Source organism: Cervus elaphus, chromosome 18 (genome assembly GCF_910594005.1).
Source record: "Cervus elaphus chromosome 18, mCerEla1.1, whole genome shotgun sequence".
NCBI classification, from domain to species: domain Eukaryota; kingdom Metazoa; phylum Chordata; class Mammalia; order Artiodactyla; family Cervidae; genus Cervus; species Cervus elaphus.
In genome coordinates, this window is record NC_057832.1 from 73982525 (window position 1) to 74008978 (window position 26454).

The window sequence follows — 26454 nt, forward strand, 5'->3', positions numbered from 1 at the left end:
ATTACCATATGTAAAATAGATAGCGAATGGGAATTTGCTATATGGCTCAGGAAACTTAAACAGGGGCTCTGTACCAATTGAGAGGCGTGAGTTGTGGTGGGAGATGGGAGGGAGGATCAAAAGAGAGAGGATATATGTATATCGATGGCTGATTCACGTTGAGATTTGACAGAAAACAAAATTCTGTAAAGCAATTATCCTTCAATAAAAAAAAACTTAAAAAATAACCTGCGCATTAAGCAATGACATGATCTCATTCCCAGATGCTTCCTGGCTTCAGAACTGTTGGAATGTGGAAAATGCCTAAAAATTGAAAAAATGTGGTATAAACTAGGTTTATCTTACAGGAAATTGAAAACTGTTAAATAGCCCAAATACACACACACACACAAAGCACAGCTACAGTACATTTTAAAAGTAGCTTGTAAATGATAACAGTAACTGTAACAATATCTTCTCTGTAACAGGTTCCATATTTATCTAGGAGAAGTTGTAACAACAATAGAAGGGATTCAATTATTTTATTCTGCAGTTTGTAACTAGAAAAACTATGACCAAGAAAAGCTTTTCTTTAAAGCATAAAGCTTCTAGAATTTCAGAAGGCATGTTAAGAGACCACAGAAGTCTCATTCCCATTATCTAAGACGTAACGGCAGAGTAATGGAGAAACCGTGCTTTCCTGGTGGCTCAGCAGTAAAGAATCTGCCTGCCAACGCACAGCCTTGGGTTCAATCCCTGGGTCAGGAAGATCCCCTGGAGAAGGAAATGGCAGCCCACTCCAATACTCTTGCCTGGCAAATCCTAAGGACAGAGGAGCCTCGAAGGTGACAGTCCATGCGGCTGCAAGAGTCAGATAGGACTCTGGAACTAAATAACAAATAGAGAGCTCAGAGTAGTGTAGAGAACACACTCTTTCAAGATGTCCTGTCTTGGGAAGCCCATATATAGCTTAGGAATGATGGATGAACTGCATGAGGAAAGAGGTGTGGATGATGAAGAGGCCATTAATCCACTTCCTGCTTTAAATTAATCTGCTGTTACCTTGGTTTACAGTGATGATTAATTTTATATATTCAGCTTGACTGGCCCACCGATGTCCAGGTTGCTGGTAAAACATTCTTTGTGGTTGTGTTTGTGAAGAGGTCTCTGGGAGATATTAGCATTTGGATCAGTAGACTGAGTAACGATTGCCCTCACCAATGCAGCTGGACATCATCCAATCTAATGAGGGCTTGAATAGCACAGAAAGGCAGAGGAAGGGTGAATATACTCTCTACCTGAGATGTGACCACCACCCTCGATTCTCAGGCCTGTGAACTCTGACTGAATTGAGTTACCAGCCTTCCTAGTTCTTCAGCTTGCAGAGAGCAGACTTAGGACTTTACAGTCTCCATAACTGCATGAGCCAATTCCTATCATAAAACTCCTCCTATGGAAATACATGGTTCTGTTTCTCTGGAAAACCCTGATTAATACACTTGAAAATAAGAAAATATTCAAGGTAACAAAAGAGCAGTTAAAAACTATGGGTCTGTACCAGCCCCTGATTCATTCAATTACCATTAGACTATCTTCCCATGCAACCCCATTCCCTTTTTTTGCCATCCCCTACTGGAGATGGAATGCGGTGTCAGCTCAACTCCCTGCTAGGAAGATTAGCTGAGAAACTTCAATGAGTAGGAAAAGTTTTAGAACCTACAAGCTACTGCTGCCAGGGATGGGGTATTTAAATGCCAACTTCACACATTTTGTATTACCTTGGATTATTTCACTGTAGAAGGTAAAGTGGACATTTACTTTTGGCAACCAGGCATCCACCTCCTACATTTCTGCTACTGAAAACCCCCTTCTGCACACTTTATCCATGTAGTTTCAATGGGGCTGACAAGCCCCAAGGGGGGCATATGATTCAGGCTTAACTGGAACTTCACATCCTCTTTCCTCAGAGCTGTGTTCCAAGACAGGCAAGTGGCCCAACCAGAAGTAATTTTGGGACTTTTGCTGGGACTGGGGAAAGGTCGAAAGAAATGGAGACTATCTCTGTTTTCTCTTTGGTCTCTAAGGTGTTTGCCACCACGGGCAATCATTGTGCCATCACATGGACCTAAACACGGTTTACAGGTCCAAGGAGAAGGGGGTGAGAGGATGGGAGGGAGTCAGAAAAAGGGAGCAAATCTCGATGACAGTTTTTGAACACCTCAGTCAGACTGTGTCATACCTACAGATAAGATACCTTCTGGACTTTCCAGTTACATGGACTAATAGAAGTTCACTTCTTACTTCAAACCTGAGCTGGATTTTTTTGTAAATAAAATATTTCTAAAAAGGTATCACATGATTATCTCACTAAATGCAGAAAACATACTTGACAGAATCTAACATTCTTTCATAAAAATTCTTTTAAAAAACTAGGTATAATGGGAACTTCTTCAACCTGATAAAGATATCTACAAAGACCCAAGGCTAACATTATGTTAGTCTCTCAGTCTTGTCCGATTCTGTGATCCCATGGACTGTAGCCCACCGGGCTCCTCTGTTCATGGGATTCTTCAGACAAGAATACTGGAGAAGGTTGTCATTCCCTTCTCTAGGGGATCTTCCTGACCCAGGGATTGAACCCAGGTCTCCCACATTGCAGGCAGATTCTTTACTGTCTGAGCCACCAAAGACCAGATGCTTTTTCCATGAAATCAGGAATAAGACAAAGATGCTTACTCTCACCACTTCTAAGCAACACTGTATTGGAGGTTCTAGCCAGGGCAATTAGAGTACAGAATTATACAAAAAGCATTTAGACTGGAGAGGAAGAAACAAATCTATCTCTGTTCTCAGACATGCTAATGTATATATATATATATATTTTTTTTTTTTAAAAAAGGAATCACTTTAAAAACTATCACAATGAGTTTGGCAAAGTTGCAAGATTTAAGACCAATATACATATATCAAGTGTATTTCTATACGATTACAATGAACAATCTGAAGATAAAAGTAGGAAAATAATTTCATTTACAATAGTATCAAAAAGAACAAAACAGGAATAAACTTGACAAAAGAAGTATAAAACTAATACTCTGAAAACTACAAAACATTATCCAAAGAAACTAAAAATTTGAAGATCATTATTGCAAAACTGTTATCGGCTTTTTTTTCTCTCACATAGTGCAAATGTCTTTTTATGTTTAATTGACAGTAATTATTTGCACAATTCATTTTTCAGTTCAAGTAACACTGAATGGTATATATATTTTTTCAACGAGAACAATTTTTCTTTAAAAATATGCACTTATATTTGGATATAAAAGGGCATAGCTCAAGTTAATTCTGCACTATAACTATATATTCCTTTTTTATTTCATAATAGCCAACATTTTTAAATCAAAATTTTTAGCGATCTCCTTATTTCTTTAAAATCCAAATCAAACAAATGATTACTTGTGAGTCAAACACACATCTGACAAAAACACACTGTAGTTTCCCTTATTTTTTACTCAGCAGTCTTGTGACGAGTAGTTCATCCAAACATATCACTCAAAAAAAATTAAAAAATTAAAAACTGCACTCCATTAAAGACTTAAATTAAAAAAAAGACTTAAATTTTTTAGTATTTTAAAATTTATGCATAGTGAAATTTCTTCTTTGGTTAATGGTTCTGTGTTTCAATAAACACATAGTCCTCTAACAACTCAAGATACAGAAAAATTCCATTATCCTCCTTTTGTGCTACTCGCTTTTCGTCAAGCCCTTCCCCCAATCCTTTACCCCTGGCCAACCACTGTTATGTTTTCAATTTAAATTGAAAATATTCTCTAATTTTCTTGGAGACTTCTTTGACCCATAGGTTATTTTGATGTATTACTGTTTAATTTCCTAATGTTTGGGGAGTTCCTACATCTTTTTGTTATTTCTTGTTTACTTTCGGTAAAGACACATAACATTATTTTAAACTGGGCAAGGTTTCTACTATACCCTAGAGACTCCCTACAACACCAATTTGAAACTCGCAGGCTTGGTTTGGTTTAATAATCTAACACTAACAGCACCCCAGTATATCCTCCTGCTCCCAGAAAAGAACCCTCCTTTTTAGTCCTGCTGGTTTCTTCACTGAGGGTCTCTTCTGTTCTCTCACATGTACTCCTGTCCAAGCCGATCCCACCAACTCTTTGGTCCCTCTTTTTCTGTGAAGCTTTCCCTGAGGGTGATCGGTAGCATCCAAGGGACCAGCTATATGCAATGTGGTCGCTCTAAGCCTTGTAAAGCCACAGCCTCAGAATAACCACATAAAAGCTTAAAGGTCAAAATCACAAATTTAGCAGGAAGGGTATTTTCACCACCCGTCGGTCCCTTCTTTTCTGTGAAATTTTCCCTGAAAGTGATCGGTAACATATAACTATTCCAAGGGACCAGCCACATGCAATGTGGTCCCTCCCTCTAAGGCCTGTCAAGCCACAGCCTCAGAATAACCATATAAAAGCTTAAAGGGCAAAATCACAAATTTAGCTGGAAGGGCATTTTCACAGTCGAGAAAGATTTTCACTAGACCATGATCTTGGGGCTTCCCTGGTAGTTCAGATGGTAAAGAATCCACCTACAATGCCTAAGACCTGCTGGGTTTGATTTCTGGGTTGGGAAGATCCACTGGAGGAGGGCAAAACATATATGAACAAGTGTCACCGTTTACCTGGGGGGATAAGCAAAATTGAGCTTTTTGGCTCAATTCTAAATAAGATGAAAGGGTAACAGGAAGTGGTAAGGATTAAACACTGAGTACACTCTGAGAACAATGGCCCCCAGGCTTCTTCCATCCATAAACCACTTCAATCACATAATACTCCATGGATCACTCTTAGTATATCCAATCACATCACACATCCAAATCAAGGGGAAGAGAGATATTGCTTCCGGTAGAGTACTAATGAGGCAACAGTTTCACATCTCTTATGTTCCTTAACAAATTATTAATTAATTTTCGCTGGGAGCAAAAGTACAGAGACAAGTGTTACACAGAATCGTGTGATCTGCAATAATCATTCATCCACAAGGATGACTGTCATAGGACTGCAGAGTCATCCAAAATTCCGATGGTTTATTTGAATCTTTTCCTTTACAATTTATACCTCTCCAACTTCCAAAAGAACGATTTAAGGAATTCAGGATACATACACTCTCAGAAACCATGAGAAACCACAATTTTCACACAGGCAATATAAACTGATTTTTTCCTGGCATCATTAATCAAAACTACTATCCAATTAACCTACCCTTAAGTGAACTAGGTACTAAGCAGGTTCATATATGCTATCCATTTCATCCTTGTAACAAACCTAGTATGGCTATTACTCTTGCTGTCACAAAGCTGAAGCTCATGGAGATTAAGAAGAGCTAAAACTATTAAAAAAAAAAACTTCTAGAAAAAAAAATAGGACCTAGGGTTAGGCAAAGTGCTAAGATTTGACACTAAAAGCACAGACAATAAACAAAAAAATTGATAAATATCAAAATTAAAAAATGTTGTGCTGCAAATGATACCATAAGGAAGTGAAAGACAATCTACAGAACAGGAAAATATATTTGCAAATAATATATGTGATAAGGAACTTGTATCTAGAATAAAGAACCCTAACAATTCCATAATGAAAAAATAAATAACCCAATTAAGAAATGGGCAAAGGATATGAACAGACATTTCTCCAAAGAAGATATACAAATGGCTAAATAAGCATATGAAATGATGAGCCACATTATTAGTCACTGGGGAAATATAAATCAAACCACACTGATAAATCACTTCACACTCATTAGGATGGAAATGAGACAGACAATAACAAGTATTGGTGAGGATGTGAAGAAATAAGAACCTTCTTTCTTTTTTTTATTTTTTTATTTATTTTTTTTTTAAGAACCTTCTTTCATTACTAACAAGAGTATAAAATGGAGAAGCCACTTTGGAAAAGTTTAGCAGTTCCCCAAACTGTTAAAGTGTTACCACATGATCCAACAATTCTACTTCTTTGATTAATGTTCAAGAGAAATGAAAACACATCCACACAAAAATCTGACACAAATGTTCACAGCACCATTACTCATATTAACCAAAAAAACGAGCAATCCAAATGTTCATCAATGGATAAGTGGATAATCAAAATGATATTTCCATATAGTAGAGTATTATTTCTTAATAAAAAGGAATAAAGTACTGATGCATGCCACACATTGATGAAACCTAGCAAAAAAAATTATGCTAGGTAAAGGAAGACCACATAATGTATGATTCCATTTACTGCATTTATATGAAATGTCTGGAATTGACAAATTTATACAGACAGGCAAATGTATACAACCTTCGTGGTTGCCAAGGACAAGAGGGGGTGGGGTGGCAACGGTCGCTAATAGGTATTTCTCTTCAGGATAAGGCAAATGTTTTAAAATTGATTGTGGTGATGGTTGTACTCTGTGAATATATTAAAAAACACTGATGAGTATACTTTAAATGGGTGAAATTCATGATAGATTAATTAATTACTACCTTGGTAAAGATATTTAAAAATAATTACAATGAAAAAGCTTGACTAGTGGTTGTGAGCCCATGCTCTGGATCACTCACATTCCAGATGACTTCTTAGTACTGTCTACCCAGCACAAACACATATGGACAAGAGTCACCCTCTAGCTGGGGGGATAAGCAGAACTATAGCACCTCCTCAGACAATCATCTGGTGAGCATGATGCAAGCTTCTGTTATTTTTGGAATGCAGTACTGCAATATGCTTGCGCTGTAATGCACCGAAGGGGCCCAAGAAGCCTGCAGCTGGCTAGAGCTCATGACAGCAGCCCTCCTGTGTGCTGAGTGGGCAGGAAAGCGAACTAAAACTGAAAGCAGCAAGCACAGAGCACAGTTCTGAAAATTTCTTAGTGACAAAACATATGCACAACACCAGGCACAGTCCTCCTTGCTCCCAAACTCCTCCCCACCTCCCATTCCCAGATAAAGTCTGCTATTCTAGGTCAACATACTTTAAATATAGGTACATTATGAATCAGCTAGAATTATATAATGACCAAGCAGGAAGGACCTTTACAAGTATTATGTAATGAATGGAGCACAGACAGTGGAGTCACTTACTAACTCTGTAACCTTGGGCCAGTTCCTTCCCCCATCTTTCTCTGCCTCAATGTCTTCATCTGGAAATAATAAAGTCAACTGCTTCCTAAAATTGCTGCAAAGATTAAGTAACTTAATCTGTGCAAAATGTTTAGAATAGTGTCTGGAACATCAGAAATGTTTAAGTCTTTTTACTATTGTTACAATTATTAATGGGTGAATCTCATCACTCTTATGGAGGAAGATATTAAAGCTCAGAATGATAAAGTGACTTTGCACCGGGCAGTGACAGAGCTGGCACCAGACTTGAGGTTTCTCTGACTCCTCAACTAGTGTTCTACTATGGAGCATTAACGAATAACCAAGCAGGTATAATATCCCTCGACTAACGTTTAGGGCTTGAAAGACACAAATAACAAACTCACAGTGGCCTAGCGTTATGTCTCACACAATAGAGATGTTTGTGAAATGTTTAATCCTCTAATATGTGAAGATAGGGCTGGACACTAAATCCCAGAATATCCAATGTTCTCCTGCTCAAAACTGGGTAGCTCAAGAATGTTAGAGAAAATACACAGACACGCCTTTTCTTTTCCTTTTCTCCTTTTCTCTGATGGAGCACAGGGTACTTGAGTGTGCCTAATATATTAGGGAAAAGAGACATTTCTCTTTCTGTATTTTAGCAGTACACTCATGCAAGCAATTAAGATACAGCTATTCTCAGGTCTTCATGGACGTTTACAACTTTCAGTAACTGAAACCTAAACAGTTTAATTCAAGAGGCGAGAGAAGCTCACAAAATAACTACAGTATTTGGCAAAATACAACAAATGTAGCCAAAGTAAGCTTTTAAACAATCTCATCATTTCTTTCTTACACAAGCACACTTGCACATGTGCACGCGCGCACACACACACACGTGCATGAACAATCACTCTGCAGTGCTTAAACCAGCCTATGAGGACGTGCAATTTCAGGCCTGCCCCCCATCTCCACAGTCTTGTTGGAGCCTCTTCTCAACTCTCCAGACTTTTGGGTCTTCTTTCCTTAAACTCACCAGTCTTTATCCAGCTTTACGGCCTTCACACTGATATTCTCTGTGCCTAAAAAGTTTCCACTTACAGCCTCCAACTGCACCTCTGCCTTGGCCTCACCACCTACTCAGCTTTTATTTATCAGTCAGGCTCTGCTTAGATATTTTCCTAAAAGAAGTCTTCCCCAATGACCCAGACATGCCTCTCCCTTCCTGCCCTCTCAAATCACACACACTTGAGCACCTGCTTCTAACCACTTATCCAATGAATGCCTGTCTCCCCCCACCAGACTCTAAGTTTAAGGCAGGAACAGTGTCTGTCTTAACACTGCTTGCCCTGTGCCCAGAACAGGGCCCAGCACACAGCAGCTGGTGAACGAAATTAACAACATCCTCCAAGGATTCAAAGGACTGGGTGATAAACTGATTTGCTAATTCTCCACTCAGATTTGGAGACAAGGCATCCCGTATCAAGCTGTAGATATGACAGAAATACACAAATGGGTTAAATACTCTCTTTGAAGAAAAACTCAAAATGAACAAAAACTTAGACAGATATTACATGTATTTTTAAATTACTATGTGCAAAACCATAAGAAAAAAATGTTACTTTTAAAAAAAAGCTTCAGGAAAAGAAAATTAATGGTGTCTCCATTAGCGCTTGTCATTAACACTCAACACTATCCGCTTTTGGAGAGACTAACTGGCACAGGCTAGGGAAAGAAACTAGGATGCATTTGCTTCGCCTAGGTTGTTACCATTCCTTTCCAGAGTAAATATATCTCCTGAGGAAACAGAATGCACTGGACAGTAATTTTAAATATACCTAGGGAAGGCTTCCCAGGTAGCCCAGTGGTAAAGAATTCGCCTGCCAACTCAGGAGACGTGAGTGAGAGACGCGGTTTTGATCCTGGGACCAGGAAGATCCTCTGGAGTAGGAAACGGCAACCCACTTCAGTATGCTTCCCTGGAAAATTCCATGGACAGAGGAGCCTGGGAGGCTACAGTCTATGGGGCTGCAAAGACACAACTGAGTGTGTGCACACATGCACGCACATACATACCCAGAAAAAGTCCCCCATGGTGTGATGGGCTTTTATGCACACTGTGTCCACAATGAGGTGGCTTGTAGGCCAGGGGAACAAGCAGAATAAAGTAAAGCCAGCCACTGGCAATGGCTCCAATGTTTTGTTTCTTTAGGGCTTCCACCATGAGGGCATCACTCACAAAATTAACTTCTCTCACTCGGGGCAGAAAAAAGTAGACGTTTTCCAACAGAACAGATGGTACAGGAACCATATGATAAAGATTCCAAAGATCCTTCCAGAGACATTTAGCTTTTTTGACGAATACATAAAGACAGTCAGGGAGAAAAAGGCATTTCATGAGCAGGAAGTAGGTACAGTAACAACAGACTAAACTTGGTAAAAGAGGTAAACTTGGAGAAAAGCAAGAAAGGAGAGGGGGAAAAAGACGGCAAAGAGAGATGGAAAAAAAAAGAAGAGCACTGAGGATCAAAGAAATAAGTTAAAAGGCATGTGTGATGGAAAGGGGTTAAAGAACCAAGACCAGTGATTAAATTTCACTCAGGGGCATAAGATCCTACATCTCAGAGCTTAGAGATACCTCTGAGGCAAATCACTTGATCAAACATCCTCCTTAACAGGCAGCCAAACCCAGTCATGAGGTATCTACATCTAATATATCAAATGAAGATCCTTGAAGCGAAGAGCAAGTCTTCTAAAACACTTCTCCTCACTCAGTTTCTACTAATGATCAAAAGAAAAATAAACAGAATTCACTTGTAATCACACTATGCATAGGGAAGAGATTCTGGGTACCCCCAACAGGCACACTTTCAGCTGTGCTTTATAACCTCATCAAAGTCACTACTGCCAACTGATCCTCCCAGACACAAACGTCCTTAAAACACCCCAGAGAATCATACTACAACCCTAAAAGAAAAAAAATCCTAGACTCCACAGGATGGGAAAATACACCTCCACCACTTAAGAATCCCTGGGAATATTTCTCATTTCAAATACATTGCTGTTAAAACTCTAAGAGCCTGCCTACCTCATTTTCCATAATAAAAAGTTTAATTTCAAAAAAGTGCCTAGCACAGTTTCCAGCGCACAGAAGGCTTTTATTTATATACTCATTTATGAAAATGCTCCTTCTGAATCATATTCACAGCTGAAAAATAGTTATGACCTTCTCAAGATATGAAGTACTTCCATAAATTGGAAAGGGGGTGGGGTACTATTTTTAAGCCATTCTGTTCAGCAGGGCAAAAAAAGAGCTGCTAATATTTGCATCCTATTTTACGGTCATTTCCGAGTCTGTAAAACAAAAAGAAATGTTCGGTGAGAAAACCAAAAACGTGCATACTTTGGAGCTGAGCCTCAGATATCCTGGTCTGCACTCAAATAACTCTGCAAGTGATGAAAGAAAAGTGCCGTACCTGGGGACTTTGAAAAAGAACCTTTGACCTCTGCTCGCATTCATATGAAACCTTCCCGAGACCAGCTCCTTCGCCAGAATTCGAGACTCCCAGAGGACCCCACAGCCGGAATCAGCATTTCCCTCCCGCTGACACCGAGGACATCGTGCCTTTCAAGTCACCCCAAATCTCAGGATTCGGAAGTGAGGAGAGCTGCGGCTCACACCCAGCCCCAACAGGGGGCTGTGTCTGTACCGCACGGGAGACAGAGAACTGCTGTAGAGAAACATTCCCGGTCCACGCAGGCCTCTCTGGTCTCAGGAGAGACCGTGACCCCGACACCCAAGAGGCGAGTCCGGACGCCGCCCTCCCTCGGCTCAGACAAAGGACCGGAACCCTGGCACGCCCCCCACTCACCGCTCAGATAGTTGGTCCACTTATACAGCACCCCCTCCATGGCGCCCGCGACCACCTCGCCCTCGCCCGCCGGCCCCGTCACTGCTGCAGGCTCCAGGAGGCGAGAAGCACCGGCAGCAGGGCCATCGCCCGGCGCTGCCGAGCCGGCCACTCCCGGCGCCCAGGCCCAGTGCGGGGACGCCCCACGGGCCTCACATCCTGGGCCCGGGGGCGGGGTCACTGCGGCGGCCTCCGCACGTGAGAACGCGGCCGGCCGGTGGTCCCAGGCGCCGCAGGCGGCGCGCTGTCCTCAAGGAGGCCAAGGTTCTGGGTGGGTCCGAGGGGCGACTGAAGTCACCAAAGTGTCGCGAGTGAAGTAGCCGGTCGCTGGCCGCGCCACGGCGCGCTACCTGAGTGCTCGACCCACCGGGCTCAGGGCCCGCTCGCGCATGCCCAGTGCACCGCCTGCGCGCCGGTTCCTAAAATCCACTCCGGAGTTTAGCTGAGATACCGGCGTGGCTGACCTAGTGAAAGAGGCCCGCAGGGAAAAGGAGTCCTGGGATTAGAGGGAGGGTGAGAAGGGAGTAGGGAGGCCTCTGGGACAAAGGGGAACACAGTCTTGACTCTACGGTACCAGGTACCATAGATGGGTTCCACCTCCCGAAATTTGGGAGCCACCGTGGCCCCTTAGGGTGCCCGCTGGATTCTAGTCTTCAGAGCCTCTTATTTCAAGGCTAATTGATCCTACACACTTCAAGGCTATTGAGGGGGTACCCAACCATAGGGCATAAGGAGATGATGGGAATTTCACTATAGAATACTGTGAGTGACCAGGGAGCACAAACAGATGTTTAAACTCTAAAACGCCCGCTGCACGAAGTGTGGGCCGTGCACAGCCGCACTGAAGGCCCCTAGGAACTTGACTGAATGTAGGATCTTAATGCAAGGCGGCAAACTCCTGAAGGAGATCTCTAGGGGGGATTCCCATGCATATTAAAGTGTGAGAAAAAAAAAAAGTGTGAGAAAGTTCTGTGCTAAGGATATTTGACTAAGGAAAATGTTAACTATAGATTCTGTGGTAAAAGCAGGTTGCAAAACAGTGTACAGTAGGATCCTAATTATTTTAGGCATATGTCACAAAACCATGTGCCAAAATGTTGATGACTATTTCTGCATGGTGGCATTACAGATTTTTTCTTTTTCTTTAGTGTAATCTAAAGAATTAAATAAAATCTTTTATTTGCAAAATCTGTTGCCAGAGTCCACAAATAAAAACAGAAAAATTAATTTGCTATTTATCTGAAATTCAAATTTAATTAGGCTCCTGTATTTTTTTTAAATTATTTGTTTTTAATGGGAGGATACTTGCTTTATAATGCTGTTTTGGTTTCTGCCATACATCAAAATTAATAAGCCATAGGTATAAAGGAGATCAGTCCTGGGTGTTCATTGGAAGGACTGATGCTGAAGCTGAAACTCCAATACTTTGGTCACCTCATGCGAAGAGTTGACTCATTGGAAAAGACCCTGATGCTGGGAGGGATTGGGGGCAGGAGGAGAAGGGGACCACAGAGGATGAGATGTCTGGATGGCATCACAGACTCGATGGACATGAGTTTGAGTAAACTCTGGGAGTTGGTGATGGAAAGGGAGGCCTGGCGAGCTGCAATTCATGGGGTCGAAAAGAGTCGGACACGACTGAGCGACTGAACTGAGCTGATACACATATCCCCTCCCTCTTGAACCTCTCTCTCCCACCTCCCACCCCATCCCACAGATGGGTTGTCACAGAGCACTATGCTGTGACTCCTGTATTTTAACTGGAAACTCGAATGTTTTCCAGTTTCTTCCAAGTCAGCTTCAATGAACAAGTATTGCTTTTGAAATTATGCAAAAAATGTAAAACAAAAATCTTTAAACTTAGCCTGTGTAATTCATAACCGTGATTACTATTTCTACTTTAAAACAGAGGTCTGTACATCCTTATCCTTGATAGAGGCTATTATTGACCCTCTACACTTTCGTTGTCCAGTGGCCAAGTTGTGTCCGACTCTTCCGGACTCCATGGACTGTAGCACACCAGGCTTCCCTATCCCTCACCATATTCCAGAGTTTGCCCAAGTTCATGTCCATTGAATCGATGATGCCATCCAACCATCTCATCCTTTGTCGCCCTCTTCTGCCTTCAATCTTTCCCAGCAGCAGGGTCTTCTCTCGTTATTGACCCTCAACACTAAGGTCATCTAAAATTATTTGTGATCATAATATTGTGCGGTGTTGTAGAATGAATCAGAAGATGGTTCGATGATGGAGCTCAACAGCTTTTGGGGCTCAATAACCTTAAGCAGGACACTTAACCTCTCCTAGCCAAAATATTAACTTATCTTTTAGAAAGTTTAGAGGGATAAAAGAACTTGCCTTACCCACAGAGTAGTGAGGTTCACGAAGAACCGGAAAGCACTTTAAAACCTAAATCACTGTTAACATGCCTGCGTGCCCAGTCACCTGAGTCTCTCCGATTCCATGAACTGTAGCCCACCAGGCTCCTCTGCTCATGTAATTTTCCAGGCAAGAATACTGGAGTGGGTTGCCATTTCCTACTCCAGGGGATTTTTCCCAACCAGGAATTGAACCCGAGTCTCCAGCGTCTCCTCCACTGGCAGGCAGATTCTTTACCACTGCTCCACCTCGGAAGCCCACTTACCATACTTTTGGGTGTGCGGGGGTTTGGGGGGAAGGGGGCGGGTTCTCTCACCAACCGTGAGACGAAAGGAGTCTTTCCAGAGACCTGTGCCATTTCCCCTGGACCCAGGACTTCACACCCCTGCGGATTCTTTACACCTCTGAATCTGTCTGAGGTTTCCGGTTAGCTTTGCTCCCCACCCCTCTCTCCAATTCCTAAACTGTGGAATTCTGTAATCCCCGGCCTTCAGGACCACTCCGGGTGGTTTGCTACTGCGCTACCTCCCCTCAGCGGAACTGCAAATTGCAATACTGTGACACCATTGGCTTAAGACGCTCCTGAGGGACAGAATCACAAGCCAATGGGAGGCCGTCTTTCCGGGAGCCTGCGTTGTAAGAGCCAGTCAGGGCAGCGTTTGGGCTTAACTCTTTAGAGGTGAGTTCGCTAAGCGTGGGAAAGTTGTCCGTGGTGAATGTGCCACGTCTGCTAGGAAAGGGGGAGTCATGACTTGCCAGAGGCTGTTGTCTTTAAGTCTTCAACTACTTTCTTAACTCTATGAGGTCGGGGGCCCTTTCTGTGTTTTTGTAGCAACTTCTTTCCTGCCCTGGCAACATGAGGCTTTTCTTGTGGAATGCAGTCCTGACACTGTTAGTAACTTGTTTGAGTGGGGCTCTCATCCCAGAACCAGAAGTGAAGATTGAAGTTCTCCAGAAGCCGTTCATCTGCCATCGCAAGACTAAAGGAGGGGATTTGATGTTGGTCCACTATGAAGGCTACTTAGAAAAGGACGGCTCCTTATTTCACTCCACGTAAGTTATCATACCCTTCGGGTAAAATAGTAAAAGAACCCAACCCACATATGCCAGCTCTTGGGCAGGGATAGTGGCACGTACCAGCTTTATCTCTCTAAAAAATTTGAAATATCTAATTTTTTTCTATGGGGAAAGGTAGTTGTTGAAAGCCAGTCTTATATAACAAGGCCTTTGAAGATCTTATTGGAAACGTGCTCAGGATAAAGTAGTAATTTTTTTAATTATAAAAATTAGAACTAGAGTTTCTGAAATACTGTAGAAATATCTAGGTGTATAATTAGGCAATAAGTAGAAAAGACTTACAGGAACTCTCATTTCTCAAACTTTGATCCTGAGGGAAAATAACTTTAGTGTAGGTGAAATTTACTTTAACTTTTCATAGCAACTTCATGAGCAGAATATACTATCATTTTTTTGCTTGTTATCGGATATGTTAACGTTAGTTCATTGACTTATTTAAATTCTGTTCTGATAGATGACACTTTGGTCAAGGCACAAGACCATGATTCATTTCATTATTTGTTTCTTTCTAGAAATCAAAGACTTCATTGATGGGTGTGGGTGTGGTTATGGAAGATTAATCCAATATCTACAGTGAAGGATTTTCAGGTGGTTACACTATCATTATTTCTGTTTCATAAAGAAAGAAATTGCAACATGGAAATCTTTTACAAGTATAGTGATTTCCAATTAGGCATTGAATCTCTGATTCCATTCCAAACTTATTTACTGAACATTTATGTTAGCCCTTTTGTTTGATACTAGAGAAATTTTAACTATCTGACTTCTTTCCAGCCTCATCCATTCATTCATCTATCCATCAGTCAAGTCCTTACTGAGTGACCACAAGTCAGGCCCTAGGGATACAAAGATGACTAAGAGTGGGTTTTTCTCTAGCAGGACACTGTCTACAGGGGGGAAGGAAGACAAATAACTCATGATGTAAAGGACAGACTGTTCGAAGTGCTCACAAAGCATAATGCACTCTAAAATTAATCGTGTTCTGAAGGTGGGGAAAGAGAGCGACTTCCCAGAGATCATAATTGAGTTGGGTCTTGAAAGATGGATGGAGGTTTTTTGGTGGAGAATGAGGAAGGGAGGACATCCCAGGTAGAGTGAATGATGTGAACTAAAGCAGCAAAGTTTCATGGCCCTTCCTAGACCTTGTTTTCTGATAAACTGCCTTTACTGGGCATTCCGATCTGGACTGTCATGACTGTCAGAAGAGTCAGTGGCACTCTTCTCTGAACTCTGTTAGCCCTTGAAAAAAGTTCCAAGATGGTGGCTTGCCACTGAATTCTCAATAGCCCTATCTTTTTTTATCAATCAGGCCAGTGCCATGTTGGACATTAAATAATATTATGATTTGCATTTGAAACTTTCAATTACATTTTTATTTTAGTCTGATCTATTTTAGATCCAGCCTTTCAAGTCTCAGAACCAAAAGCCTGTGTGGACTTCAGTGTAAACCACTTGACATTATTTAACACTTTGCTACTGAAGTTCTAGTTCCTGATGAGCGGAATATTGTCATGCAGCCTCCATGTAAATATCCAAAACCTGCTAACTCGGAGTATTATAATGAAACTACCACCAAATGATCAGTTTATAAAGCACGTTCATCATTTCAAGAACCATAACCTTTGTGGTAAATGGCCTAAATCCTTTAGCATGACAGTAAACGTGCCAAAACTGCAACAGTACTAGGTACTAGATTCTTTCTTCTTTCTTTATTCTGTCCTAGCTTTCCTCTATGTTCTACAGTTGCCATTTTGCTACTTTGATCATGGGCAAAATTCAGGAAAAGAAGTGATGGCTTTTACCTACATTTAGTAACCATGGTACTTGGGAAGCTTAGTAGAGTGACTTCTGGTTCTCACCTACAAGAGAATGAGACAGTTCCCTTATTGCACTGAAGTGATGTTAGTCTCTCAGTCATGCCCAACTCTTTGGGCTCCCATGGACTGTAGCCTGCCAGGCTTCTCTGTCCATCGAATTCTCTAGGCAAGAATACTGGAGTGGGTTGCCTTTTCCTTCTCCAGGGGATCTTCCTGACCCAGGGATCGAACCTGGGTCTTCCACATTGCAGGCAGATTCTTTACCATCTGAGCCACCAGGGAAGCCCCCTTGTTGCACTAAGAGTGAGTTAATTGGGTTAGATACTACTCAGCCCACAAGCCCCTCCAGTAGCCCATCAGGTTGGCTTTCTTAGGCTGGCCTCTCATGAGCCAGGATATCTTGGCCATTCACTTCTCCAGTCCCTGAGGGGCCCCTCTTCCAGACTTCCTTGCATAGCCCCATGATAAACACCTGAGGAGAGAATTAGGCCAGGGTTTGAGTGGGGATTCAGGGCTGAAGAGCAGCCTCTTGCCCCTGTCCGAACCATCAGCAGGCTGAACATCAGGAGGGGTTGTAGAGAGGACGTAACATGCTGTGCTCTCGACTCTCCATTGTCCTTGTGAGTATTCCTAGCCTCTCGTCCTCCTTCCCAAACTCATCCATATTCCATTATTTTATCCCTCTTCTGCACCCTAGTGGTCTCCCAGGGAAAGCATCACTGTGTGATTAAGACTTTGAACTTTGGAATTCAAAGTTTGAACTTTGAACTTTGGAGTTAGGTCAGATACTGGCACGCTTGAGCTCAGTTTCCTGCACTGTACAATGGTGTAATAATGGTACTTATCTCTTATGATCACTGTTAGACTTAAAAGAAGCAAACATTTAGATAATACTTGGTATACAGTAAGGCTTCCCAGGTGGCATAGTGGTAAAAGAATTTGCCTGCCAGTGCAGGAGACACAGGAGATACAGGTTCCATCCCTGGATTGGGAAGATCCCCTGGAAAAGGAAGTGGCAACCCACTCCAGTATTCTTGCCTAGAGAGTCCTGTGGACAGAGGAGCCTGGCGGGCTACAGTCGATGAGATCACAAAAAGTCAGACACAACTTAGCAACTGAGCAGGAGCAGGAGCAATGATAAAGTTACTAAAGAGTCCGAATGTGTTTTCTTTCTGTTGTAGTCACAAACATAACAATGGGCAGCCTGTTTGGTTCACCCTGGGCATCCTGGAGGCTCTCAAAGGTTGGGACCAGGGCTTGAAGGGAATGTGTGTAGGAGAGAAGAGAAAGCTCACCATTCCTCCTGCCTTGGGCTATGGAAAAGAAGGAAAAGGTAATAGCAATTCTACATTTGTACTACAGCTTCTCTGGATTAGGCATAGAAGGTAGTAACTACTGTGTATTTTTTTTTTCAAGAAGTAAATACAGGACTTGTATATCTTAGGAAAGTATAATTATGTCTTGATTATCATTTGAAGTGGCCAATTAATCATAATATATAAATGGTCAACTGAACTATCAATGAAAAAATGTTCTGTAATTTCAACTTTGTTACTATTGCTCACCAATATGGTGGGTTGTTTTTTTTTTTTGGTGGGGTTTTTTTAATGGTAGTATTAAATATATAACATAATGTTTACCATTTTGAAGTATATAGTCTAATGGAATTAAGTACATTCACATTGTTGTGCCAGTGTCACCATTGTCTCCTGGACTTTTTTATCCTCCCCAATTGAAACTTACTGATTTGTTTTAATAATGCAAAAAGAAAGACTACTCAATATAACTGTTTTGGTGAGTTGAACATTTGAAATATAGATTATTAAGTCATTAAATGCAGTTTTAGATGTGAGCTGTGTATGAGTCACAACTGACATCTCCCACAACAGAGCTTTTATTGGAGGTTCTTTTCATCTTTGTTTTAAAATTGTTTTATAAAGTGTTTGATAATTTATTTAAATAAATAATGGAATGACATGAAATGAGTTTAATAAAGCAGAAGCGACTGGGCTAGTTGGTTCAGGGAGCCTTTGTGCTAGTATTCTAGGGCAGTCAATAAAACCTGTTGTTTAGGTGGGAGACCATGCAGTTTTCCAAAGGGCTACTTATGAGAAGCCTAAAGATGTTTATATGCATGCATCCTATAATTCCTTCATTAAAATCTAACCTAAGGGAATAATCTGGTATTGGGGAAAGATTTATAAACAGAATGTCCATCACTATGTTGTTTCTAATAGCTAAAAGACTGAAACCAACTTAAGTGTATAATAACAGAGGTGTAGCTAAATAAAATATGACCCAGTTATTTTATTTTATTTTTTTTTCTCATTTATTTTTATTAGTTGGAGGCTAATTACTTTACAGTAGTGTAGTGGTTTTTGTCATACATTGACATGAATCAGCCATGGATTTACATGTGCTCCCCATCCTGATCCCCCCTCCCACCTCCCTCCCCATCCCATCCCTCTGGGTCTTCCCAGTGCACCAGCCCTGAGCACTTGTCTCATGCATCCAACCTGGGCTGGCGATCTGTTTCACACTTGATAATATACATGTTTCAATGCTATTCTCTCAGATCATCCCACCCTCGCCTTCTCCCACAGAGTACAAAAGTCTGTTCTATACATCTGTGTCTCTTTTTCTGTCCTGCATATAGGGTTATCATTTCCATCTTTTTAAATTCCATATACATGCGTTAGTATACTGTATTGGTGTTTATCTTTCTGGCTTATTTCACTCTGTATAATGGGCTCCAGTTTCATCCATCTCATTAGAACTGATTCAAATGTATTCTTTTTAATAGCTGAGTAATATTCCATTGTGTATATGTACCATAGCTTTCTTATCCATTCGTCTGCTGATGGGCATCTAGGTTGCTTCCATGTCCTGGCTATTATAAACCGTGCTGCGATGAACATTGACCCAGTTATTTTAAAATGGCATTTCAGGGCTTCCCTGATAGTCCAGTGGCTAAGATTCCAACACTCTTAATGTAGGGGGCCCAGGTTTGATCCCTGGTCAGGGAACTAGATCCCACACGCTGCAACTAAAAATCCTGTATGCCACAAAAAAGATCAAACATCCCGTGTGCTGCAACTAAGACTTGGTGCAGCCAAATAAAACTAACTAACTAAATATTTAAAATAAAATAGTCTTTTAAACATTTTAAAAAATTATATCTAAAATATATATGCTATAATGTTACATATAAAATTAGAAAACAAAGATATATATAGTCTGATAGTAAGTACTAGGAAAAAATATATACACATACAAGGTGAATCACAAGGAAATAGAATGTTGATAATGGACAGTGGTTCTGGGAGTTATTTTTATTTTTGGTTCTATCTCTTCCACATTCTCTACATAATGAAGAAAAAAAGCGTAAGAAGTCATTAGAACTAGATATAACACCACTCTGATGTAGTAAAAATACAGACTTCATAGCCTCTAAGCTTAACCATTTACAAGGTGGGGACTATGGTTTCCTAGCCCAGTTTCCTAAGAAGAACATAGGTGCCATATATGAAGTATTACATATTCTAAAATGGACCTTGCTATTCAAATCTTCTGCATTGAACAGGATTTATTACAAAATTCAATTCTTGTTTTAATAATGATCCTTTTAGAGGATAAAGTCAAGTATCTGACGTTTAACATATTCTTTCACTTTTCTGTATTTTTATTGTTTCACCTTTAATATTTATATAAATATTAAATGGTATTACTCCATTTCTGTCTACATAAGTGATATTAGTATATTAATATAAATACTAAATGGTATTAGTCCATGTCTCTTTCTCCATACTCCATTTAACTTGATTTTACTTTGTAACAAGTAGAGATCTGAATTTGAGTCATTTCCTTCAAACAGAGTCCCATGAAACTAATCCTGCTAACATGTACTTAAACATGAATTTTGTAGTTTTTTAGTACCATGTTTGCATGCCTCCTTTTGGAAAGATACCAGTTTTCTCCATGACCTCTAGTGCATGCCCTTCTCTGCCTAGATCTGGAATGGTAAGCTTCAGCACACAGTGTAAGTTTTGTTCTTTGGATGCTTACAAATGCTCTTTCATGGGAATATGTGGGAATATGTGGGATGAGGGACTGGGGCACTAAGAAATATTTGTAATCTTTACCCAGACCTGTATGTTAATTATACTTATAAGAAAACAAATTGGAAGAAAATAATGTCAGTTTCCCAGAAGTTTTTGGTTTTGTTTAGTTTTTTTTTAAGGTCCCTAGGACTCTAACAAAGCTCTTTTCACTTTAAAAGATTTTTATCTCCCTTCTCAGCAATTTGTTTTAATATCTCCCCCTCCCATGTAATTTCCTCAAGATGTGTTGAATTTGCTTCCAGATGAGAAAACTGAGACTTAGAGAAAGGCAGATGTGTTTTGATCCCAGGGTGACCCCAGAGCTCACCTTGTTATATACTGCCTCCCAGTGGTAGAAATGGCCATGCTAGATGTGTCTCTAGGCCAGCAGCTTCTGACCCAAAAGTTAGTAAATCACTTCTACTATGATTAACTCTGAATGAAAGCCTAGTAAGTCATTCTTGACATATAATATGTAATCTCTTAATTATATTTGAAATTTAATGCTCAGACCACGAGGCATCTGTATGTGTGTGTATGTGTGTGTATAAAACAATTTTAAATTGCAAAGCCAAAACTCTCTTTTGGATCTAATAATTTGGATTGTTCTTTCTTTATTCTATTTGTTTGAATAAACTCTAAGTAATTTCTCTATATGTGACAGTCTGAGAAATGTTATTCATTTAATTCAGTTAAAATAGTATTTTGTTAATTACTGCAAGTTTTCTATCATCTAAACTTTGTGATCTTTCTAATAAAACTTAACCCCCACCCTCTCTATGTGTCAGGTAAAATTCCCCCAGAGAGTACACTGATATTCAACATTGATCTCCTGGAGATTCGAAATGGACCAAGATCCCATGAGTCATTCCAAGAAATGGATCTTAATGATGACTGGAAACTCTCTAAAAATGAGGTGACCTTCCCTTTCTCTGTCTCTCTCTCTTCCCTTTTTCCTTCCTTCTTCCCTTCCTTTTTCCTTCATTCCTATAACTCATTTTTTAAGAAATGTATTTTTAAATAAAATTTATTTTTATTGTGTAAAATGTTATTTATAAGTTTTCTTAAACACTGATGCTTTGAAACCTGCCTTTTTTTCCATAGGAAATCATTGTATTGGAGAGAAGTATATTGAAACTTTCCATTCTTTTGCTTTTTTTCTCCTAATGCAATAGGATTCACTGTATCTTGCTTTTGCCCTGTCTTTTGTGTTTTTTTTTTTTTTTTTTTTTTTATTGTGGTACAGCTGAGATTAGCAATCAGGTAAATAGCAAAGGGACTCAGCCATACATATACATGTATCCATTCTCCCCCAAGCTCCCCTCCCATCCAGGCTGCCACATAACATTGAGCAGAGTTCCATGTGCTATATAGTAGGTCCTTGTTGGTTATCCATTGTAAATATAGCAGTGTGTAGCATATCCTTGCAAACTCCCTAACTATCCCTTCCCCTCTTCCTTCCCCCTTGCCCAGAGTTTTTGAAGCTTTGTTTTACCAAGACAAATTCCTGTAAGAAACATAGATGTCCTGCATAATGTCACTGGTTGTTAAATGAAGTTGTATAGTGATTGTCTTACAGTTAGCAGCAGCAAGCAGATCACATGCTCAGTTTTGCTCAGGGTAGGAGACCCCAGTCTGGATTTTTCACAGAAGCAGACAGACCTTTCCCAGCTCCCTCAAGGTCCTGGTGTTAGTCTCTAAGTCTCAGGGGAAAGGAAGAAGACTTCTCTCTATAATTTATGTAGGCTTTTGCAGCCATTGCTACACATACGTGTCTTAGTCTGGCTTCTGTGGGGAAAGAAATGGAGAAAGATCTGTATCCTTACATTTTTTGTCTACTCATATTCTCCATTATGGGCTTCCCTAACAGCTCTTTGGTAAAGAATCCACTTGCAATGCAGGAGACCCTGGTTCACTTCCTGTGTCAGGAAGATCCGCTGGAGAAGGGATAGGCTACCCACACCAGTATTCTTGGGCTTCCCTTGTGGCTCAGCTGGTAAAGAATCCGCCTTCAATGCGGGAGACCTGGGTTCGATCCTTGGGTTGGGAAGATCCCCTGGAGAAGTAAAAGACTACCCACTCCAATATTCTGGTCTAGAGAATCCCATGGACTGTATGTATATAGTCCATGGGGTCTCAAAGGGTCGGACACGACTGAATCATGCCCCCTATTCTTCATTATGGCTTGGCTAGTCAGAAATCAAGTCCCTTAAACAACAACAACAACAAAAAAGAAATCAAGTCCCTTTTTATGCTTTCATCCATTTCATTTTAATAACCAAGAAATGATTGAGTCTTGAATAAGATATGTTGTTATAAACCACAGGGTCATGATCCACAGCTACTAAATTTATAACACCTCAGAGTGTTTATCAGTCATGAACTCTTTTCTCTCCAAGATAAATTTGAATTCCCTTTCATTTAAAAAATCCTGAATAAACAACACATTCACATGGTTCAAAGAAATCAATTCAATATAAAAAGATTTATTAAGAAGTCATTCTCCCACCTATATCCTCTTTTACCATGTGGCCTTCCCCTTCCTATCCAGTTTTATTAGTTTCTAATGTATTCTTCTAGGTATTTCTCTATCCAAATACTAGCAAACATGAATATATAGTTTTATTTCCCACTTGCTTACACAAAAAGCAGCATCCTATGCATACTGTTTGGCATCTCACTTTATTCACACAGTATACCCTGGAGACGTGTTCTACATTAGCCCATCTATTATCACCACCTCTCCCCCTTTTTCAACTGCATTAAATCCCCTTAATCTTAAAAATAAATGTGTACATTATGTTGGCATCTTGGTGGCAGGGGGAGGAGAGAAGGTTTGAAATTGCTCATCTAACAGAGGAATAATAGGGATATGATTAAAAATGAAAATACAGGTTGAACTGCATTATGGTGACTCTAGTAGGTAATTGGGGGCAATATTTTGTTTATATATTCAAATATCTGTATAAAAATGGAAATTTTTAGTCTAAATACTCATCAGTCTGGATTTTGCTTTAATCTCTGAGATCAAAAGGTCAAGTGGCATGATCACACCGAGGTCCAGAGCAGCTACTGTTTCTAGTCACCTACTTAAATTGTAAAAAGGCCATCACTTAGTCTGATTTTAAGAGAAATACCTGGAATTCTGATCCTTGTTAGAAAACTAGATCTGGATAATTCAGTGGATTGAAAGATAGTGGTCCTTCAAATCCTTGACTTTATGTGGACTGGGATTAACGTGCTTTATTGTGTGTTTTTCTCATGCTATAATCCTTATGTTTGCCTCTGTGCAAAATTCAGTCTCTCTGCTATGGCACTATTTGTTGTTGTTTACTTGCGTCCAACTCTTTTGTGATCCCATGGACTGTAGTCCACCAGGCTCCTTGTCCATGGGATTTCCCAGACAAGAATACTGGAGTGGGTTGCCATTTCCTTCTCCCAGTGATCTTCCCGACCCAGGGATAGAACATGAGTCTCCTGCATTGCAGGCGGATTCTTTACCACAGAGCCACCTGGGAAGCCCATAGCACTATAGAAACAGCTTTTAAGGGGAAAAGTTCTTTATAGCTCTTTTGCTATCATATGTAGTTGTTTAGTAGTTGTTATATATAATTAAATGCACTACCCATTTAGTCTATAATGTTGATTGGCTCAACGTGGGTGTCTTATGAATCTGAATTATTCATGTGACCCATTATTTTGTAGGTTAAAGTGTATTTAAAGAAGGAGTTTGAAAAGCATGGTGCAGTGGTGAATGAAAGTCATCATGATGTTTTGGTAGAGGATATTTTTGATAAAGAAGATGAAGACAAAGATGGATTTATATCTGCCAGAGAATTTACATATAAACACGATGAATTATAGACACACGTCTCCCATTTTACATGGCATCCATCCTTAAAAGCGAGGGCAATCATCCTGAAAGAAAGTCTTATTTGTTAACTATGTTCCGTTCATGCTTTGTTTTTTTTATTTTTATATATTTTTCTGAATATTATTTGAGGAATCCCTTAGGGCTTCTAAGTACATTTATTTCTGGTAAGTTATTGGGAATAAAAAGTTGATCTGTTTTTGAAGAGAAGACTTCTGGGCCATTTTTCACTTTCACATGTGAAGCCATATGTTTTACTTGCATACATGTAATTTTAAAATATTGCAACCAGGAGTGTGCCCAACATAAGAACAGGTTATAGCACAGATCAGCACCCTCTATTTCTTTTTCCCTCATCTCCAAGTTAGATGCTGATATTTGAAAAGCCTTTAGCAATAACCCAAGGCTTATTATTTTCATGTTGTAATGAAACAGTGTGCCTGTTACTGCTTTTGAGTCTCTGCTTGAGGAAAACAGGAAAATGGTTGTTGAGCTCTACTTTTAAGTTACTGCTTTACTGTGGAGATGTGCAATGCTGAAGTGAGTAACAAAATTCATAATTTATAAATGTTTACATTGAAATATTCTGCTTGGGATTTAAGCTACATAACTAGCAATGAATGACCTACCATGATTAACAGAACAAATTATTTATGTGTTTATTTCTTCATAATAAAATGTGTCAAAATATTGCAAACGAGGTGAAGAGTTGGATTGAGTCACTGTTTACTTTTTAAGGCTAGCAGATCACCCTTCCTCATTCTTTAATTGATAAATGTCTATAACTGATGTGTTATACTACAGTAACATTATCTTATAAGAGAAATCAATGATACAATAAAAAATTTCCCATTTCTGCCTCATCAAAAAAAATGAGGCAGACCCAGAGCAGCTATTTTTTTTTTAATTTTTATTGAAGAATAGTTGCTTTACAATGTTGTGTTAGTTCACAGCAGCTACCTTTGAATAGAGGTCTGTCCAGAGTCAAAAGTTGATGATTTTATAATTTTATCTTAAATTGGAATTCTTCCTTAATACTTTTTAAAAATACCCAAACCTCATTTGCTAAAAGTTTACAAAGTGATCTCAAGGGCATCATTGTCTGATTCTCACTAAGCCTATGAAAAAAAGAGATCTTACTGTACCTATTTTATAAATGAGGACGTTGTCATTCAGAGAGATTGATTGTTGTGCCCACGGTCAATCAATAACTGACTTGTAGACCCAGACTTCAGTCCCCAAGTTAAGTATCTTCCTACTGCCCTCTAGTCTTGAAAAGGAGTCTCTTCAGTTTGCTCTCCTAGTAGTCAACTCTTTTTTGTCCTTGGATCCTTATCCTTTCAAGATAGTTAACTGGCCGTATGTGGCGCTTTTGAATTCCCATGATCCAGAAATGTCTCTGGTCTCATTGAATAATCTTAGGGTGAGCACTGAATTGCCTCAAAAACCCTAGGGGTGAGAGGGTCCAGGTGTGTGTCTTAATCCTTTCATTCCTGTTTACCTCTGGGTGGTTTGTATGTTATTTTAATACTTATGAACAATTACTACATCATATGTGGACTACTTTCACCGATTATATATTGACATTTTCATCACTAAAACAGGAAGTTCTTGGGAAGAACATAAATAACACCTTTCTCTGATGAAGTCACCTATATTTAGAAAACTGTTGTCACTGCTGTTTTCCTCAACTTGAAGGACTTACAAACCACAATACAGAAAGCTTTGCACTGTATTATTGAGGGAAAGAAAGTAGCTTGTCATCCGTGCTATATTGTATAAACATTACAGGTGATGCTATCTATGGTGGAGGAGGAAAGGGAAAAGAATTTTGGTTATTCAGGGAGCATATCATTTATCTTGTATGAATTTGGATCAATTTCCACCTAAATATTTAGGTACAAGTATGAAATGACAGCATATAAATAGGTTATGGTTGTTTTTTCATTACCTGCCTGTTTAGTGTAGCAGCATCTTTGCACGTTTTCATTCGTAAGAATAATCAGACATGAACTGTGACTCCACTTGTATATAATTTGCCTCAGTAATACTGCTAAGATGTGTTATATTTAAATTTCTACAACTCTGTTGTGGTATTCTTTTCAAAATAAAGTTTATTTGGGAAATAATTGGTTTTGTGAAAAATTCTTCAAGCCCCAGTTGACTCAGCAGCTTT

General features: G+C 39.9%; 2 protein-coding genes and 1 non-coding gene across 7 annotated transcripts in view; 2 read left to right on the forward strand and 1 right to left on the reverse strand.

Moving 5' to 3' along the window:
• PLEKHA8 (pleckstrin homology domain containing A8) overlaps positions 1-13890 on the reverse strand; it is a 68147-nt gene extending 54257 nt beyond the window's left edge. For 2 of the 5 annotated variants that reach the window (XM_043872096.1, XM_043872092.1), the window contains exons 1-2: positions 13730-13890; positions 10996-11498 (exon numbers count right to left, since the gene is read on the reverse strand). In XM_043872096.1, coding sequence (XP_043728031.1) covers positions 10996-11035 — 40 coding nt within the window. In that variant the 5' untranslated portion in view covers positions 11036-11498; positions 13730-13890. The remainder of the gene's footprint in view (positions 1-10995; positions 11499-13729) is intronic. The other 3 variants (XM_043872095.1, XM_043872093.1, XM_043872094.1) reach the window with 3 other exon arrangements.
• Positions 13891-14086: 196 nt separating this feature from the next.
• On the forward strand, positions 14087-26407 carry FKBP14 (FKBP prolyl isomerase 14). The gene is made up of 4 exons (XM_043872788.1): positions 14087-14466; positions 17489-17640; positions 21196-21323; positions 24113-26407. The coding sequence occupies exons 1-4, from the start codon at positions 14270-14272 to the stop codon at positions 24269-24271; spliced, it is 636 nt and encodes a 211-aa protein (XP_043728723.1). The 5' UTR covers positions 14087-14269; the 3' UTR covers positions 24272-26407.
• On the forward strand, positions 19260-19333 carry TRNAK-CUU. Its single transcript has one exon. It is a non-coding gene; the product is annotated as a tRNA-Lys (tRNA).
• Positions 26408-26454: the final 47 nt, after the last annotated feature.

Excerpts from the sequence above, each read along its gene's own strand:
- FKBP14 (XM_043872788.1), top strand. The coding sequence starts at position 14,270 with ATGAGGCTTTTCTTGTGGAATGCAGTCCTGACACTGTTAGTAACTTGT. Across the intron at positions 17,641-21,195 it reads CTATGGAAAAGAAGGAAAAG|GTAAAATTCCCCCAGAGAGT; the intron begins GTAATAGCAATT and ends TCTATGTGTCAG. Across the intron at positions 21,324-24,112 it reads GGAAACTCTCTAAAAATGAG|GTTAAAGTGTATTTAAAGAA; the intron begins GTGACCTTCCCT and ends ATTATTTTGTAG.